This window comes from Pelodiscus sinensis, chromosome 1, assembly GCF_052426305.1.
Source record: "Pelodiscus sinensis isolate ZL-2025 chromosome 1, ASM5242630v1, whole genome shotgun sequence".
Taxonomy (NCBI): domain Eukaryota; kingdom Metazoa; phylum Chordata; order Testudines; family Trionychidae; genus Pelodiscus; species Pelodiscus sinensis.
Window position 1 is genome coordinate 355,547,495 of NC_143052.1, and position 19,812 is coordinate 355,567,306.

The 19,812-nt window shown below is 48.0% G+C and overlaps 2 protein-coding genes across 2 annotated transcripts; both read right to left on the reverse strand.

Annotated features, from left to right (window-relative positions):
* Window positions 1-280: 280 nt before the first annotated feature.
* Window positions 281-1,278, reverse strand: LOC102446632 (olfactory receptor 52B2-like). The gene has a single exon (XM_025181532.3). It carries the CDS (start codon window positions 1,226-1,228, stop codon window positions 281-283), a length of 948 nt encoding a protein of 315 aa, XP_025037317.3. The 5' UTR covers window positions 1,229-1,278.
* Window positions 1,279-7,969: 6,691 nt separating this feature from the next.
* Window positions 7,970-12,746, reverse strand: LOC102445189 (olfactory receptor 52R1-like). Its single transcript, XM_075923047.2, has 2 exons — window positions 11,822-12,746; window positions 7,970-7,995 (listed from the first exon to the last, which is right to left on the reverse strand). Exons 1-2 carry the CDS (start codon window positions 12,741-12,743, stop codon window positions 7,970-7,972), a joined length of 948 nt encoding a protein of 315 aa, XP_075779162.2. The 5' UTR covers window positions 12,744-12,746.
* Between the last annotated feature and the right edge of the window lie 7,066 nt (window positions 12,747-19,812).

Here is a 19,812-nt window from a genome sequence, read left to right on the forward strand (position 1 = left end):
TTTCGAAAGAGGCTCTTTCGAAAGATGCTTTCGAAAGAGCCTCTTTCGAAAGAAGCCTGCAGTCTAGACATAGCCTAAGTGTTTTTGAGTGTGCAGTCAGTGATTCAGGAACAAAGGCCCAGCACCCTGTCACCAGCCAGGTCTGTTACCATACTTACATGGTATGGCCACCCTGTCCACCGCCAACTGTTCCAGCACCAGAGTCGGCACGGTTGTCCAGGGAGGCCATACCATGTAAGAATGGAATTTGGTGGGTAAGCCAGAGCCCCAGGAGAAAACGTTAGGTCCCTTTATGACTCAGGAATTGGAGCAACCGATCCCGAATCTGTCTCGTCTTCACCCCGTAGATGATGGGGTTCAGCATGGGGGGCACCAGGAGGTACACGTTGGCAATGAGAATGCGGAAATGCTGGGCCACGTTCTGGCCAAAGCGGTGTGTGAGGAAGGAGAAGAGAGCTGGGATGTAAAAAGCTAAGATGGCAAAGAGGTGGGAGCCGCAGGTCCCAAAAGTCTTAAGTTGGGCGTCCTTTGTGGGGAGCCTGAAGATAGCTCTGAGGATCTGAGTATAGGACACAGATATAAAAAACACATCCAGACCAGTCACAAAGAAAGCCACAAAGAGGCCATAGTAACTACTGATGCGGATGTCACCACAGGCCAGCTTCACCACGGCGATGTACTCGCAGTGTGTGTGGGGGATGATGTTAGTTAGGCAATATGGCCACCATCTTGCTAGGAAGGGTGTGGGCAGTACGAGAATGCTGCTGCGTATCACCACAGCCAGGCCGATTTTGGCCACCACAGGGTTTGTGAGGATGGTGGAATGTCGCAGGGGATGGCAGATGGCCACATAGCGATCCAACGCCATGGCCACGAAGATCCCAGACTCAATCACTAAAAAGCAGTGCATGAAGTACATCTGGGTGAGGCAGGAACTAAAATCGATCTCCTTGGAATTGAACCAGAAGATGCTCAGGGTTTTTGGCAGGGTGGATGTAGACAGGACCAGGTCAGTGACAGCCAGCATGCAGAGGAAATAGTACATGGGCTCATGGAGGCTCGGTTCCCTCTTCACAATGAAGAGGATGGTGAAGTTCCCCAAGACAGCTGTGGCATACATAGTGCAGAAGGGGATGGAGATCCATGCATGGACGGCCTCCAGGCCAGGAATGCCCTGCAGGATGAAGATGGTTGAGTCGGTGAAGTCGGTCGTATTGGAACCAGACATGGAGTAGGGGAGATGGGCCCGACTCGGGGGCTGAATGGTGTCTCCTGCATGAACCGTATGTTCTTCTGCCTTCCTATACGTGCCCAGTTTCTGGGGTGACAGTCGCAGTACAGACGCCTGAATGGAAAGACAATGTTAACATGAGATTCTACAGTACCGGGGGCTGGTCTCATAGGTGCGAAAAATTGGCTGCTCTTCAAACTGGAAAATGACATTTTCATTATTCAGAGAAATGAATGATGAACACATGATCGTGCTAAGGGAAAGGCCCTGTTGAATGGTGTTTCACACATCAGTCATTCCTGCACATCATCATGTGGAAATGTTAATAGGTCTCGGCTTAAGACACAGGAGTGGGTATTCATCATTTTTCTTTCGTGGAATGAAATCCAGGCCAACAGGCCAAGCTTAGGGATTTCCGCATAGGCATGGTTGTACCACATCTGACAGTGGAAAAGGCCCCAACCTTTGCCAAGACACATGCTAGATGGAACTGTCCTAAACAGAACGGCATCTGAGGGAAAAGACCAGGGCTTCCATATCAGCTGTTACATTTAAATACCTGCTTGTTTGCTGTGGTGGCCAAAACAAAGACAATGTGCAGATACAACAAAAATGATGAAAGGTCTAGAAGACATGAGCTATGAGGGAAGACTGAAAGAATTGGGTGTGTAAAATTTGGAAAGGAGAAGACTGAGAGGGGACATGAGAGGAGCTTTCAAGTACCTAAAAGTGTGTTACAAGGAGGAGGGAGAAAAATTGTTCTCTTTGGCCTCTGAGGACAGGACCAGAAGCAATGGGCTTAAACTGCAGCAAAGGAGGTTGAGGTTGGACTTTAGGGTCAGGGTGGTTAAACACTGGAATAAATTGCCTCGGAGGATTGTGGCATCTCCATCCCTGGAGATATTTAAGAGCAAGTTGGACCGGCACCAGTCAGGGATGATCTAGACCATGCTTAGTCCTGCCGTGAAGGCAGCGGACTGGCCTTGATGACCACTCAAGGTTCCTTCCAGTTCTAATGTTTTAGGAGTCTGTCAAGGCTGTTCCCCACTCTGAGACTTTATTTGTGGTGTCTGGAGAGCAGTCAAAGACTTTACAAGCTTGTTATTGTCTTTTTGTTTAGCTCAAGACTGTTCCCCACTCTGACACTCCAAATGCACAAGAGAACTCCAAAACCTACTTCCCCCCAAATTCTAATACACAGATTTTGGGGAATTTGCTGCCACCATCAAGTGCTTTTTGAACCCTAACAAAACCCAGGGTATGTCTACACTACCCCGCTAGTTCGAACTAGCGGGGTAATGTATGCATACCGCACTTGCTAATGAAGCCCGGGATTTGAATTTCCCGGGCTTCATTAGCATAAGCGGGGAGCGGCCATTTTTAAATCCCCGCTGCTTCGAACCCCGTGTAGCGCGGCTACACGGGGCTCGAACTAGGTAGTTCGGACTAGGGTGCCTATTCCGAACTACCGGTACACCTCGTTTCACGAGGAGTACCGGTAGTTCGGAATAGGACCCTAGTCCGAACTACCTAGTTCGAGCCCCGTGTAGCCGCGCTACACGGGGTTCGAAGCAGCGGGGATTTAAAAATGGCGGCTCCCCGCTTATGCTAATGAAGCCCGGGAAATTCAAATCCCGGGCTTCATTAGCAAGTGCGGTATGCATACATTACCCCGCTAGTTCGAACTAGCGGGGTAGTGTAGACATACCCCCAGGGATGAATACTTGAAACCACCCTCTGGGGTACCCCAAGCTCTTTTGCCCCAAAAGAGCTTGATAAAGAAAAGAGAAAAACAAGCGGCAGTCTCTGGTAGCTGACCCCTCAGTCGGAGACATGCAGATACACAGACAAACCTTCCGGGACACATGAATCAAATCATTAATGACTTTTATTACAAAATGAAAGATAAACTGGAGAAAGCATGAGTCGTTGCTAGATGTACAGCGCAACTAAGGAAACCAAATTTAAAAAGCAGAGAAAAGTCTTGACACAATGCTTAGATGGTAATTAATTGGGCAGGGGCGTCAGAGATTCACACAGAGCAATTCAAACCAAACCATGGGAGAGGTTGCGACTGCTCTGGAGGATAAGGTCATAATTCAAAATGATCTGGACAAATTGGAGAAATGGTCTGAGGTAAACAGGATGAAGTTTAATAAAGGCAAATGCAAAGTGCTCCACTTAGGCAGGAACAATCAGTTTCACACACACAGAATGGGAAGCGACTGTCTGGGAAGGAGTACGGCAGAAAGGGATCTAAGGGTTATTGTGGACCACAAGCTGAATGAGTCAGCAGTGTGATGCTGTTGCAAAAAAAGCAAACCTGATTCTGGGATGCATTAACAGGTGTGTTGTGAGCAAGACACGAGAAGTGATTCTTCCACTCTACTCTGCGCGGGTTAGGCCTCAATTGGAGTATTGTGTTCAGTTCTGGGCACCACATTTCAAGAAAGATGTGGAGAAATTGGAGAGGGTCCAGAGAAGAGCAACAAGAATGATGAAAGATCTAGAGAACATGACCTATGAGGGAAGACTGAAGGAATTGGGTTTGTTTAATTTAGAAAAGAGAAGATTGAGGGGGGACATGATAGCCGTTTTCAGGTATCTAAAAGGGTGCCATAAGGAGGAGGGAGAAAACTTGTTCATCTTGGCCTCTGAGGACAGAACAAGAAGCAATGGGCTTAAACTGCAGCAAGGGAGGTTTAGGTTGGACATTAGGAAAAAGTTCCTACCTGTCAGGGTGGTCAAACACTGGAATAAATTGCTCAGGGAGGTTGTGGAATCCCCATCTCTGGAGATATTTAAGAGTAGGTTAGATAAATGTCTATCAGGGATGGTCTAGACAGTATTTGGTCCTGCCATGAGGGCAGGGGACTGGACTCAATGACCTCTCGAGGTCCCTTCCAGTCCTAGTATTCGATGATTTTATGATTACCCTCATCGCTACTGGACTCACATTTCCCTGGTACTCAGTTCTAAATTTCTCTTTGTTCAGTCCTCTCCCATTGCCCTGAATTCCTCGGCGAGATGGTAGTTCTGCCTGGGTTTAAATCATTCTGTCTCTCACAACTCTTGGTTTCTCTCTCCCCCACAAAGAAGGGAGGCAAGGAACTTATATCCAATTCAAATGTCAACACTCTGTCTCCTGGCTCCCTGGCCAACACCTTTGCTAGGTACCTGAGTTAACCCCTTAGTCACCGGGTGCTGGTCAGCACTCCCCCTGTTCATGATAGAGTCTATGATTCTGTGCAAAGGAATGAGTCAGAGAAGACACTGCCCTGAATATGTGCCCAGTTTTGGTCACCCAGGGTACAGCTAGACTGCAAGGATCTTTCAGAAAAAGATAAGAAAATGCGCTCTGCGTTCTGAGTATCTTTTTCTGGTACTTTTGTAGGAAGAGGCTTTTCCAAAATCTGGCCCGTCTAGACTGGCCCAAATTTCAGAAAAAAGCCCTCTTTCTGAAGTCCCCTTCTTCCTCGTGGACCGAGGAACACAGGGGCTTCCGAAAGAGTACGTTTTCTCTTCCACACAAAAAAAGCGGAAGAGCAAACAAATTATCTGGATGCGGCGGAGTTTTTTTGGGATATCTCTGGGATCCAAAAAAACCCCCGCAGTCTAGCCACGCCTCCCGTCTCTAGAAAGGATAGTGCAAAGAGGGGGAGGGTTTCCGTGCCAGGCTGACAGTGTGAAGGAGGATGTGATAAGACAGACTGAAGGGTTTGGGAATGTTGAAAGAAAAGACAAAGTGGGAGGGGGGGAGGTCATCAGTTAGAGGAGAAAAAAATTAAAAAATGGGAAGGGATTATATTCCAATGGAGAGAAAACAGTTCCCAAGCAGTAACATATATAGACGGAGGCAAATTATCAGCAACACAGAGGCAACTTATCAGCAAAACGGATTGGGGAAAACAATTTATTCCAGGGCATGAGAATACAAATAGGGTGTTCTTTAAGAGGAATTTATTAGATAGTTAGGAATCCTCAATTCCACAAACAAGGTGCAACTTTGGCTAAAAACCCAACACAGTGGTAACGACCGTCAGCAAAAGGGTGGGGGAGAATATGGAATTAATGGGATGAGTGGAAAATAACAAGCTATTTATATAGGAAAGTATTAAAATTGGCCAGGGCTGTAAAAAAACAACGGGGAAAAACACATACTCGGCAGGACGAAAGATAAAATAAAAGTGGTTTTTAAATATGTTAAGAACAAAATAAATGTGATGAAAAACTTTCCGGTCTATTAGCAGTCATGGAGGATGTAAAAAGCTTGTACAGTGGAACATGAGAGTTATGAAGAAGAGAATTACGAACTGGCCAATCACTCACACTCTCATTCGGGAGCAGAAGAATACAATAAGGCAAGCGCAAAGCCATTTTTAAACGGGAAATACCTGACAGATCTCTGCTAACTGTAAGTAAGGCATAAAAATGGGAGGATAATAAAAATGATTTGACAAGGTCAGAAAACAATGGAAAAGCCGGTATGGGATTAGTAAATAAAAAAAAGGCTTAATTAATGCCAGTCAGCCACAGGGTTTATGGAAAACAGGCCTTGCCAGTTTCATCCTTTATTGAAAGTAAACTTTTGGCTGTTCAAGTGAACTTGGCCGATGCAATAGAATATGATTTCTTAGAGGCATTTGAATTACTAAGCTAAAAAAATGTAATATTAGCAGAGAGGTTGGAAAATCGACCAAACACTGGCTGACTCACGGATCTCTGAAAACAATGGCCAGTGGAAAATAGGGATGTATCCACTGGGGTCAAGCGGGGATCAGTGGTAGGCCAGATGCTCACCATTATTTCGATGAATGATGTGGAAGCAAAGATAAAATGGCCGACGATAAAATCTGGCTATGCTCCATGGATCGGCGGAGGGGTTAGAATGAGCTGGCCGGGGCCAGCTCACCGATGGAGCTAGAACATTGTAACAGAGCCACACGAAAAGTTGTCCCCTCAGAACAGGTAATGCAGGCCTGGTCCACTGACTGGGACACATGGTCCACGTGGACCCAGGAACCCGGAAAGGGATTTAGGTATAGTTGGGGCCAACCAAACCATCGTGCGCGTGAACTGGGGAGTGGTGAGTTGGAGCAGAGGAAGGGTTTTATCTCTGTCCCTGGCACAGGTGGAACCATCCATATTCAGGCGGGGGGCATATTTTGAAAAGGACGTTGAAAAACAGGAGAGGAGACAGAAAAGAGACAAACAGAGAGGCTACGTCTACACTGGCCCCTTTTCCGGAAGGGGCATGTAAATTTCACTAGTCGTCGTAGGGAAATCCGCGGGGGATTTAAATATCCCCCGCGGCATTTAAATAAAAATGTCCGCCGCTTTTTTCCGGCTTTTAAAAAAGCCGGAAAAGAGCGTCTAGACTGGCCCCGATCCTCCGGAAAAAGTGCCCTTCAAAGTAGGAATAAGAGCCTCCGGAAAAGGGCACTTTTTCCGGAGGATCGGGGCCAGACTAGATGCTCTTTTCCGGCTTTTTTAAAAGCCGGAAAAAAGCAGCGGACATTTTTATTTAAATGCCGCGGGGGATATTTAAATCCCCCACGGATTTCCCTACGACGACTAGTGAAATTTACATGCCCCTTCCGGAAAAGGGGCCAGTGTAGACGTAGCCAGAGACTCAGACAGCATCGCCCACTTATCTGATAAGAAAGACAATCCCGCAAGATGTTCATGGACAGAGAACCCTGGGAGATAATACACTGGTCTAATTACTCACAGGTCTTCTCGAAATGTGATGGCTGTTGTCCAGAGTAGGAAGGGTCACAGACTTACTCACTAGCCCCTGTCCACATTGACTGGTGCATCTTCAGCAAGAGGTGGGCATCTGGGAATCTGGAAACATGCGTGTCTTCCCTGAGAAGCCCCCTCAGGTCACCCTGCCCCACACATCACTCACCCCAGCATCCCCGGAAATGTCCGTGGCTGAAAGCAGACCCAGGGCTGTTCCCCTTTATAAGATAGCTCTGTGCAGCCCCAGTGGGGTTCGCTCACACTGTAGCGGAGGAGTGAATGTATCAGTGTAAACAGACTGGAGACCAGGCTGCTGCCTTGGGAGTCAGCTCTAATGAAGGGCCCTTCCCAAAAGGCAAGAACTCCTGGGCTGCGCACCGGGACGGGGAGTAATTGGCTTCTCTGTGTATATGATTAGGACATAGTGTCATGATATCCCCAGACTCTTTTCCCCCAGAAATGCCCAGGATGGCTGGGTAGGTGGCAGACAGACAGCTCTGGAGAAAGATGACCAGGGGGAGACCTGAACACTTCCTGCAGATACACAGGGTACGTCTAAACTACATGCCTCCGTCGACGGAGGCATGTAGATTAGACAGATCGGCAGAGGGAAATGAAGCTGCAATTAAACTAATCGCGGCTTCATTTAAATTTAAATGGCTGCTCCGCTCTGCCGATCAGCTGTTTGTCGGCAGATCGGGGCAGTCTGGACGCGCCACGTCGACAAAGAAGCCTTTCTTGATTGGCACTGGTAAACCTGGTTTCACGAGGCATACCTGTGCCGATCAAGAAAGGCTTCTTTGTCGACGCGGCGCTTCCAGACTGCCCCGATCTGCCGACAAACAGCTGATCGGCAGAGCGGGGCAGCCATTTAAATTTAAATGAAGCCGCGATTATTTTAATCGCGGCTTCATTTCCCTCTGCCGATCTGTCTAATCTACATGCCTCCGTCGACGGAGGCATGTAGTCTAGACACACCCACAGAGCTGTCTCTTAGGGCACATTTCCACAGCAGTGCTAAAGCTGAAATAAGCTCCCCAATTTGAGCTATATCCATTGCGTAGCTGAAGTCGAAATAGCTTAGTTCGGCTTTCGGCGCTGTCTACACAGCAGGAAGTCTGAAGAGGCCCTCTCTTCCTTCGACTTCCCTTCCTCCTCGTACAATGAGGGTTACAGGAGTCAGAGTAAGAAATCCTCCAGCTTGACATTAATTTGACATTATGTCAAAAGAACTGTTTGTAGTGGAGAAGCAAACTATGCTATTTCAGAATACTGTCTGCTATTCTGAAAGAACACTGCGGTATGGATATAGCCTCGGAGAGCAGAGACCAGCAGTTGTCAGTAACTATCTTCACCCACTGCAGCAGTTTTCTTTGGAGGATCTTTCCAAGACCCACCAAAGGACAGTGGCTAGGAACCTATCCCCATTGTGCTGATAGGTAAACTGAGGCACGGGGTGAGCTGCTTCGGCCAAGGTCTCTCACAGATTGAATGTCAGGATGGAAGACCGAAACCAGGAGTCCTGACTTCCCTGCTGTAACCAGAGTCTCTTCCCCATGGACTCCCGCTCTGGCATGGACTGGTCTTTGGCTAGGGGAAGGGGGCAGAGGAAAGAGGGAGTCAAAGTCTTCAACACCCTCTCAAGGTGCATCCGAGGGTTTCAGAACTAGCTGGTGTGTGGGATCTTCCCGCTCCTGCGGGGGGTGGGGGAGGATGCCACTTCCTCTCCCACTCACGGACCTACCCACCCAGCACAGCCCCTGGAGTTGCTTGGGAGGAACCGACTCACTTAAAGCCACACCCACGCCGTGTCCCTGGGGACGGAGGGCAGTCAGGGCTTGTCAGGGGATGAAGGCCTCCACCTCCTGCCGAAATGGCCCTGTGGAAAGGTGGTTCCTGTAGGCAGCAGAGAGACTGGATTCTTGTGCCCGCTGGATTTTCTTCTGCCCTCTCAGTTCATTTCCTCTCGTGTCATAGAACCAGAGGAGATTAGCCTTGGAAAAGACCTCAGCCCCACCCCGACTCAATCGTTCCAGCTCAGGCTTTGTCAAGCGTGGTGTTAAAATCCTGAAGGGACGGACTTTCCCCCACCTCCCTCAGTAACCCATACCCTGCCCGACGCAGGGAGCAGCTGAGAGAGTACGGGAGACCCACAGTATTAAAAGTTCGCATCTCCCTTTTAGAAGTTCCCTTAATGATTTCTTACTCCTAACACTGGCTAAAGGACACAGAAGCACAGATACGGAAACTGTGTCTAGACTGGCAAATTTTTCCGGAAAATCAGCCGCTTTTCTGGAAAAACTTGCCAGCTGTCTACACTGGCCGCTTGAATTTCCGGAAAAGCACTGACGATCTCCTGTAAAATCATCAGTGATTTTCCGGAAATACTGTGCTGCTCCCGTTCGGGCAAAAGTCTTTTTCCGAAAGACTTTTGTGCAAAAGGGCCAGTGTAGACAGCACAGTAGTGTTTTCCACAAAAAAGCCCCGATCGCAAAAATAGCGATTGGGGCTTTTTTGCGGAAAAGCGTGTCTAGATTGGCCACGGACGCTTTTCTGCAAAAAGTGCTTTTCCGGAAAAGTATCCTGCCAATCTAGACGCGCTTTTTCGAAAATGCTTGTAATGGAAAACTTTTCCATTAAAAGCATTTCCGGAAAATCATGCCAGTGTAGACGTAGCCAGAGAGAGATGTGTGTCCAGTCACCAGCCTGTTTCCATTCTGAAGGTCACACCTCTGGGACTTACCCCTCTGGGACGGGGACTGGGACTGGGTAGGCCTGTGTGATAATCCTAAAATTCTAAAATCCCAGGGCAGGCACAGACCTCAGGAGTCATCGAGTCCAGCCCCCTGCCCAAAGCAGAACCAACCCCGACTTCATCATCCCAGCCAGGGCTGTGTCAAGCCAGGACTGAAACACCTCTAAGGATGGAGATTCCACCCCCTCCCTAGGGAACCCAGCCCAGTGCTTCCCAACCCTCCTAGGGAAAGAGTTTTTCCTAATATCCAACCTAGACCTCCCCCACTGCAACTTGAGACCATCGCTCCTCATTCTGCCACCTGCCACCATTGAGAACAGCCTCTCTCCAGCCTCTTTGGAACCCCCCTTCAGGAAGTCGCAGGCTGCTCTCAAATCCCCCCTCACTCTTCTCTTCTGCAGACTAAACAAGCCCAAATCCCTCACTCTCCTCGTAGGTCATGTGCTCCAACCTCCTGATCATTTTGGTCGCCCTCCGCTGGACCCTCTCCAATGCGTCCACATCCTTTCTATAGTGGGGGCCCAGACCTGGACACAATACTCCAGATGTGGCCTCATGAGACCCACACCCATGCCCACCCATGTCAATGATCAACATGGGAGGTGTTGGGGTCAGCGATGAGTGGGATTCGGCAAACTGAGGGGAATCCCTGTGATAATGGGAGCTGCCCCGCTTGTCAAGCCCAGGCCAACGTGTGCATGGTCAGACCGAAAGGGAAGCTCTGGTCCTTTTCACACTGCCCGGTCAGGAAACATCCTAGGACTGTTTCTTCAGGCAATGGATTGGGTCCAGTTATATGGGCCAAAATGTCCCATTTTGGTCTGTCCCCTTTGCCCCCTGATGGGTAGCCTAGAGCCCTGAGGTGTCTGCATTTGAACAGTATAGCGGATCCCTCAGGATGAAATGAGTTAATAGACTCACCACGAAAGGCCAAATTCTGAGACCCTGGGCCATACACTGCTCAGACCTCCACATTCCTGCGGCATGTCTGCAGGGCGTCAAGGGCTTCTTCCTGGGACCAGACCTCCAGCAGGTTTTTAATTTCTGGCCCTGACCAGGCTGGTGCCCACTTTTTGGTGCCCCTGAGTGGATTCACCTCACTGTCCCGAGAAGGGCCAGGGGGGCCTTGAGACTGGGACATGGCCAGCATGGCTGACACGGGTGCTCTGGCTAGCTGCCGGACAGCAAGGCCTGTCTGGATGCCTGTGCCTTTAAGAGGCTGCGGCCAGGAACCACAGAGGTGCTCAACAAGTAAAGGCTGGACTGTCCACCAGGGTGTCTTCCTGGGGGCCTTTTTTGTCGACAGAACTGGCTCTCTGTGTCCGCACACACCTTTTGTTGACAGATCTCAGTCGAAAAAGGCATTCTTCCTCGTAAAACAAGGTTTACCACCATCGACAAAACCACCACGTTCTTTTGATTTACCGTTGACTGAACACGGCGGAGGTCGAGACACAGGGATAGTTTTTTTTGAAAAAAGGCTCCTTTTTTTTTTGAAAAAACACTATAGTCTAGACACACCTTAAGAATATGTCTGCACTTGCAGCCAAATTCAAAATAGGGCTACAAATGTACGCATTCGAAATTGCAAATCAAGCCTGGGATTTAAATATCCCGCGCTTGATTTGCATCTTCCTGGCCGGGTGCCATTTTTTGAAATTGACAAGCCCAGAATAACTGCCTGTGTCTACATGCAGTAGTGAAACGGGTGTTCGAAATAAAACCCTATTTTGAAATAATGGTTAAACCTCATTAGAGGAGGAATAACAGGTATTTTGAAATAGGGCTTTATTTTGAATGCCCGTTTCACTGCCGCGAGTCGACACAGGCAGTTATTCCAGGCTTGTCAATTTCAAAAATGGCGCCCGGCCAGGAAGATGCAAATCAAGCGCGGGATATTTAAATCCCAGGCTTGATTTGCAATTTTGAATGCTTACATTTGCAGCCCTATTTCAAATTAGGCTGCAAGTGTAAACAAACCCTAAGTGATTCAGGAAAGAATATCCAACCCAATCTGAAGTTGAAAAGCTCTTCGTCAGTGAGCCAGAGCACCAGGAGAAAATTTTAGCTCCCTTTACAACTAAAGAGTTGGAGAAGCCTGTCCCGGATCTGTCTCGTCTTCACCCCGTAGATGATGGGGTTCAGCATGGGGGGCACCAGGAGGTACACATTACCAATGAGAATGCGGAAATGCAGGGCCACATTCTGGCCAAACCGCTGTGTGAGGAAGGAGAAGAGACCTGGGGTGTAAAAGGAGAGGATGGCAAAGAGGTGAGAGCCACACGTCCCAAAAGTCTTGAGCCGGGCGTCCTTGGTGGGGAGTCTGAAGATGGCCCTGAGGATCTGAGTATAGGACACGGATATAAAAAACAAATCCAGACCAGTCACGAAGAAAACTACAAAGAGGCCATAGTAACTACTGATACGGGTGTCCCCACAGGCCAGCCTCACCACGGCGATGTACTCGCAATGTGAGTGAGCGATGATGTTGGTCATGCAATACGGCCACCGACTTCCTATGTAAGTAAAGGGTAATGTCAGCATGTCACCACGCAGCAACACAGCCAGGCCGATCTTGGCCACCACAGAGTTTGTGAGGATGGTGGAATGTCTCAGGGGATGGCAGATGGCCACGTAGCGATCCAACGCCATGGCCACGAAGATCCCCGACTCGATTGCTAAGAAGCAGTGAATGAAGAACATCTGGGTGAGGCAGGCACTGAAATCGATCTCCCTGGAATTGAACCAGAAGATGCTCAGTGTTTTGGGCAGGGTGGATGTGGACAAGACCAGGTCGGTGACGGCCAGCATGCAGAGGAAATAGTACATGGGCTCATGGAGGCTCAGCTCCCTCTTGACAATGAACAGGATGGTGAAATTCCCCAGCACGGATATGGTGTATGTGCTGCAGAAGGGGATGGAGATCCAGGCGTAGGTTGTCTCCAGGCCAGGAAAGCCCAGCAGGATGAAGTTGGAGGGATTACTGAAGTGGGTGGTGTTGGAATCTGACATGGAGATGAGGAGATGGTGAACCACTGTGAGGCCGAAGAGAGTCTCGTGCACACGCTGTATGCTCTCCTGACTTCCCCAAGTTGATGGTTGTAGTACAGATCCCTGAATGGACAGACAATGTTACAATAAGAACATAGGAACGGCCAGACTGGGTCAGACCAATGGTCCATCCAGCTCTGTACCCTGTACAGTGGCCAATACCATATGTACCAGAGAAAGAGGACACAACAGGTAATCCTCACATGATCCCTCCCCTGACACCCAGCTTTGGAGAAACAGAGGCCAGGGACACGATTCCTACCCATCCTGGCTCATAGCCATTGATGGACCCAACCTACATGAATCTATCTAGCTCTTTTTTGTACCCTGTTAAAGTCCTAGCCTTCACCACATCCTCTGGCAAGGAGTTCCACAGATTGACCGTGTGCTGAGTGAAAAAAAAACCCCTTCCTTCTGTTTGTTTTAAACCTACTGCCTATTAAATTCATTTGGTGACCCTTCCTTCTTATATTGTGGGAATATGTAAATAACTGTTCCTTATTCACTCTTCCCACACCACTCATGATTTTACAGACCTCTATCATATCCCCCCTTAGTCTCCTCTTTTCCAAGCTGAAAAGTCCACGTCTTTTTAATCTTTCTTCATATGGGGCCCATTCCAATCAATGAGCCAATGCAGGACAGGGGGGCTGTTCTCATGGGTGAAGAAAATGAGTTGCTCTTGAAACTGAAAAATGATATTTTCCTTATCCAGATAACTGAATTCTGAACAATGGACTCCGGTAACAGAAATTCCCTATTTTGGAGTGTGCAGGCATCAGTAATTTGAAAGCAACAGAAAATCACCACAGAAAACATCCCCAGATGACCCAAAGATTGGAGTCAAAGTGATCCTTTTGGAATGGGAAATGCTGATCCAAGCCCCAGACAAGGGTGCTCTTTAGTGGAACGCAGGGACCCTGAAAAGTTTCTCTGACATAGATCTCTGAAAACATCCACTCGGTGTGCAGCAGCAGGCCAAAAAGCAACCAGAATGTTAGGAATCATTGAGAGAGGGAGAGAGAATAAGACAGAGAATATCTTATTGCCTCTATATAAAACTATGGTACACCCACATCTTGAATACAGCATACAGATGGGGTCACCTCATCTCAGAAAAGATCTATTGGCATTGGAAAAAGATCAGAAAAGGGCAATAAAAATGATGAGGGGTTTGGAACGGGTCCCATATGAAGAGATATTAAGAAGATTTGGACTTTTCAGGTTAGAGAAGAGGAGGCTAACGGGGGATAAGACTGAGGTCTATCAAATCATGACTGGTGTGGAAAAAGTGAATAAAGAAAAATTAAGTATCAGAGGGGTAGCCGTGTTAGTCTGAATCTGCAAAAGCGGCGAGGAGTCCTGTGGCACCTTATAGACTAACTGAAATGTAGGAGCATAAGCTTTCGTGGGCAAAGACCCACTTTGTACATGCATCTGACAAAGTAGGTCTTTGCCCACGAAAGCTTATCCTCCAACACTTCAGTTAGTCTTAAAGAAAAGTTATTTACTAATTCTCACAATATAAGAATTTAGGGTCACCAAATGAAATGAATAAGCAGGAGGTTTAAAACAAACAAAAGAACGTTTTTCTTCATTCAGAGTGCAGTCGACCTGTGGAACTCCTTGCTGGAGGATGTTGTGAAGACTAGAAGTTTAACAGGGTTCAAAAAAGAGCTAGATAGGTTCCTGGAGGTTAGATCCATCAAGGGCTATTAGCCAGGGTGAATAGGAATGGTGACCCCAGCCTCTGTTTGTGTGGGGATGGATGACAGGGGAGGGATCACGTGATGATTACCTGTTGTGTTCTCTCCCTCTGGGGCACTTGGCATTGGCCACTGTCGGCAGAGAGGATACTGGGCTAGATAGATTTTTGGTTTGACCCGGTATGGCCGCTCTTATGATGTAGAGGTCAGAGAGGACACATGACTTTGTGAGTGCCCTGTCTCATGCTGTGACCAAAAGGACTGAGGGGATGCTTGGATGCACTAAGGAGGGAGTGCATGTGTCAGAGCTGTAAAAGGATTTTGCTTCTGCACATGGCACCAGCAGGACACAGGAGAGTGGATACCAGCTACCTATCGTTTTCCAAACGTTTCTGAGGGGTGCAGGTGTGAGTCTGTAACTGGAAACACTTAAAAAACCAACAACAAAGTGTCTTCAGCACTGTAGAGACTAACAGCTACATGTTTTGTTTGTCTCAAAGTGCTGCAAGATTATTCATAGAATCATAGAACCATAGAGCTGGAAGAGATCCTAGAAGTCATCAAGTCCAGCCCCCTGCCCAGGGCAGGACCAATCCCAACGTAATCAACCCAGCCAGGGTTTTGTCAAGCCGAGACTTAAACACCTCTAGGGATGGAGACTCCACTACTTCCCTAGGTAACCCATTCCAGTGCTTCACCACCCTCCCAGCGAAATAGTTTTTCATTGTTTATCATTATTCACTAAGGAACAAATTCAGCCCTACTGCCTTTTTCCCAATTTGTTCTGTGGCTCAAAATCTGGGAGAGTGACAACCCCGAGACTTTCCCAAGACCTGTGCCCAGCAGAACGAGGTGTACCGGTAGTTCGGAATAGGAATCCTACTCCGAACTACCTAGTTCGAGCCTGTATAGCCGCGCTACACGGGGTTCGAACCAGCGGGGATTTAAAAATGGCGGCTCCCCGCTTATGCAAATGAAGCCTGGGAAATTCAAATCCCGGGCTTCATTTGCAAGTGCGGTATGCCTACATTACCCTCCTAGTTCGAACTAGGAGGGTAGTGTAGACATACCCTAAGAGACTGACACATTTATAAGGTCAGGAGATTTGGTTGCTAAGGCCGACTTCAACAGGTGAGTTGTTAGCATCTCTAAGGTGCCATGGGAGTGCTCATAGGTTTGAATGGTGCAGGCGAAGACAGCTACCCCTCCGAGACTTGCAGACAGTTAGAGATCCAAGAGCTAACTCTTCAACGCTGAGGCAAATTAACAGGCAGACTCAGTGGAAAACAATGTAATCGCGGAAATGAGAGTAACAAACAGGAGGGCTTCTGGAAGGTCGATACAATTAGCCAGTGCCAAAAAGATCGAGGAATTTAATTCATGCCAGTCAGTCAGTGGGTGTAAGAAACGAGTTTCACCCTGTAGCAAAAGTGAACGTCTGGCTACTCAAGGGAACCTGGCAGATGGAATAGAATTTGATTTCTTTGATGGGTGTTAATTCATAAGAGAAAACATTCAGCTCCAAAAGTGAACTGAGAAAGGAGTTGCCAATGGGCTATTGTCAGTGAATGGGGATGTATCCTGAGGGCATCAGTGGTAGGCCGGATGCTCCTCATTATTTTGATGAATGATGTGGCAGCCAAGGTAAAATGGCTGCCGATAAAACCTGGCTACGCTACACCAAAGGGTAATGGGGTTCGAATGAGTCGGCCGGGACAGGAGCACCGATAGAACGAGAACGTTGTAAGAGAGCCACATGGAAAGTTGTCCCCTCAGAACAGGGTGTGCAGGCCTGATGCCCTGACTGGGTTACACGGTCCTGGAACCCAGGGCCCGGAAAGAGATTTCGGTGTCGTTAGGGGCAACCGAAACATCATGCGCATGAACTGGGCAGTGATGGGTGGGAGCAGAGGAAGGGTTTTGTCTCTGCTCCCGGCATTGGTGAAACCATCCACATCCAGGCAGGAGGCACATTTCGAAAAGGACGTGGAAAAACTGGAGAGGGGGCAGAAAAGAGATAAAGAAAATATCTGACAGAGAGAGACAGACAGCGTCACCCACTTATCCGAGAAGTTATCTGACAGTAAAAGACTGATCTTATTATAATACCCACGCTCCTCTCTCCCTGTTTAATAGCTGCCCAGAGTAGAAAGCATCACAGACATACTCGCAATCCTACCCTGCCCGACACTGTACCACCCTTCCCAAATTGCACTGAGTCTGCCCAGCAGGTGCGTCTTCAGCACGAGACAGGTGTGTGGGAATTTGGAGATGCGCGTGTCTTCCCGGGGAAGCCCCCTCAGGCCACTCTGCCCCACACAACACTCACCCCAGCATCTCTTAGACATCCATGGCTGCCAGGTAACACAGGTCTGTGCCCCTTTATAAGATAGCTCTGTGCAGTCCCAGTAGGGTTTGCTCACACTGTAGTGGAGAAGTGAGAGTATCAATGTAAACAGACCGGAGACCAGCCTGTCTGTGCTGCTGCCTTGAGAGTCAGCTCTAATTAAGGGCCCTTCCCACAGGGTGAGGAGAACTCTTGGGCTCTGCACCGAGACGGGGAGGAATTGGCCGCTCTGTGTATAATGGACAGCTTGTTCCGACGTCAGTTAAACTTTGTTCCATGAGGAATAACGCTATTTCGGAATAGCTCCACTCCTGGGACATTCAGTGTAATTACTCCCCAGCGCCTCCTGGGACTCTAAATTGAAGTTGTGCGTCCAATTTGGGGAACCTCCCTGGGACCAATTTTAGGCTTCCCTGTAATGTAGCCATGCTATTTTGAAATAAGCTATTTTGGCAGTATTTCTTCCCGAATAGAATCATAGAATCATAGAATACGAAGACTGGAAGGGACCTCGAGAGGTCATCGAGTCCAATCCTCTGGCCTCATGGCAGGACCAAATACCGTCTAGACCATCCCCGATAGACATTTATCTAACCTACTCTTAAATACCTTCACAGACGGGGATTCCACAATCTCCCTGGGCAATTTATTCCAATATTTGACCACCCTGACAGTTATGAACTTTTTCCTAATGTCCAACCTAAACCTCCCTTGCTGCAGTTTAAGCCCATTGCTTCTTGTTCCATCCTCAGAGGCCAAGATGAACAAGTTTTCTCCCTCCTCCTTATGACACCCTTTTTGATACCTGAAAACGGCTCTCATGTCCCCCCTCAATCTTCTCTTCTCTAAACTAAACAAACCCAGTTCTTTCAGCCTTCCTTCACAGGTCATGTTCTCTAGACTTTTAATCATTCTTGTTGCTCTTCTCTGGACCCTCTCCAATTTCTCCACATCTTTCTTGAAATGTGGTGCCCAGAACTGAACACAATACTCCAATTGAGGCCTAACTAGTGCAGAGTAGAGCGGAAGAATGACGTCTCGTGTCTTGCTCACAATACACTTGTTAATGCATCCCAGAATCATGTTTGCTTTTTTGCAACAGCATCACATTGCTGACTCATATTCAACTTGTGGTCCACTATAACCCCTAGATCCCTTTCTGCCGTACTCCTTCCTAGACAGTCGCTTCCCATTCTTTATGTGTGAAACTAATTGTTCCTTCCTAAGTGGGGCACTTTGTCTTTATTAAACTTCATCCTATTTACCTCAGACCACTTCTCCAATATGTTCAGTTCATTTTGAATTATGACCCTAATACAGTCCCACCTACAGTCTCACTCATGTGCTGTGGGGAAAGAGAGCAACACCCCGAGATACTCAGGCATCTCCTGGGTCATCCACACAGACAGCTGCAGGTGTCACGGTGGTCACAGGAAGTTGCAGAACCCATAAATTCTGTGATCGCTGTGAGAAACAGGAAGCCTTACTGATGAGCTCTGTTCAGCTCCTACCTTCTGCCAGTAAGAAGAGGGGTTTCAGAGCCGACCAGTGGCTGGAACCTTGACAAGGGTACTAGAGGGGCTCATAGATGGGGATGAAGGCTGTGTAATTAGCACTTGGGAGAGGAGGCAAAACACTGTTGGACATCTTCATCAGCCGCCTGCCGGAAGAACCTGTGCAAAATTCTTACCTGTGTTTTCTCCACCCCCAGGTGTCCCCCCAAAAGGTGACTGTGAGCGAGGCTTAAGATTGCCCTTTGGTGATTCCATGGCACTAGAAGCTGGTGTACCTCTTGATCGTGCATGATCTGGTCTAGGAGGTCCCTCTAGATGATGAAATATGGGCCCCGGACTTTGGGTTTTCCCAAAGGGCCTCTTCTCTCTCAGCCACAATTTTCCCTCATGTTCTCATTCCTTGGTCCCAAGCAAATGTCCCCCTCCCGGGACTTAGGAGCCCTAACTTGCCGGTTCTGCTTTTACCCTCTTGGACAACTTGATAGGGTTGGAGTTGGTTCCGGTTTCTGAGCCCTCTGGTGTCTTGGGGTCCTCCCCTTGTTCAGGATGTTTAGGATAGTCAAGACAGAAGCAGACTGTGAGGGACTCCAAAAAGATCTCACCAAACTGAGTGATTGGGCAACAAAATGGCAAATGAAATTTAATGTGGATAAGTGTAAAGTAATGCACATCGGGAAAAATAACCCCAACTACACGTACAGTATGATGGGGGCAAATTTGGCTACGACAAATCAGGAAAGAGATCTTGGAGTTATCGTGGACAGTTCTCTGAAAACTTCCACACAGAGTGCAGCGGCGGTCAAAAAGGCAAATAGGATGCTAGGAATTATTAGGAAAGGGATAGAAAATTAGGACCAGAATATCTTACGGCCCCTCTATAAAACTATGGTACGCCCACATCTTGAATACTGTGTACAGATGTGGTCTCCTCACCTCAAAAAAGATATTTTGGCCTTGGAAAGGGTTCAGAAAAGGGCAACTAAAATGATTAGGGGTTTGGAACGGGTCCCATATGAGGAGAGGTTAAAACGACTGGGACTTTTCAGTTTAGAAAAGAGGAGACCGAGGGGGGATATGATAGAGGTCTATAAAATCATGAGTGGTGTGGAGAGGGCCAATAAAGAATAGTTATTTATTAGTTCCCATGATAGAAGAACTAGAGGACACCAAATGAAATTAATGGGTAGCAGGTTTAAAACTAATAAAATATGTAGTCAACCTGTGGAACTCCTTGCCAGAGGAGGCTGTGAAGGCTAGGACTTTAATAGAGTTTAAAGAGAAGCTAGATAATTTCATGGAGGTTAGGTCCATAAAAGGCTATTAGCCAGGGGATAAAATGGTGTCCGTGGCCTCTGTTTGTAAGAAGCTGGAGAGAGAGCGCAGGAGACAAATTGCTTGATCGTTGTCTTCGGTCCCCCCTCTCTGGGGTACCTGGTGCTGGCCACTGTTGGCAGACAGGATAC

What these genes read in the sequence shown, in the direction of transcription:
- LOC102446632 (XM_025181532.3), bottom strand. Translation starts at nt 1,228, where the DNA reads ATGTCTGGTTCCAATACGACCGACTTCACCGACTCAACCATCTTCATC.
- LOC102445189 (XM_075923047.2), bottom strand. Translation starts at nt 12,743, where the DNA reads ATGTCAGATTCCAACACCACCCACTTCAGTAATCCCTCCAACTTCATC. An exon ending in GATCCGGGACAGGCTTCTCC is followed by an intron (nt 7,996 to 11,821) that starts AACTCTTTAGTT and finishes TATTTCAGCTTT; the next exon opens with AGCACTGCTGTGGAAATGTG.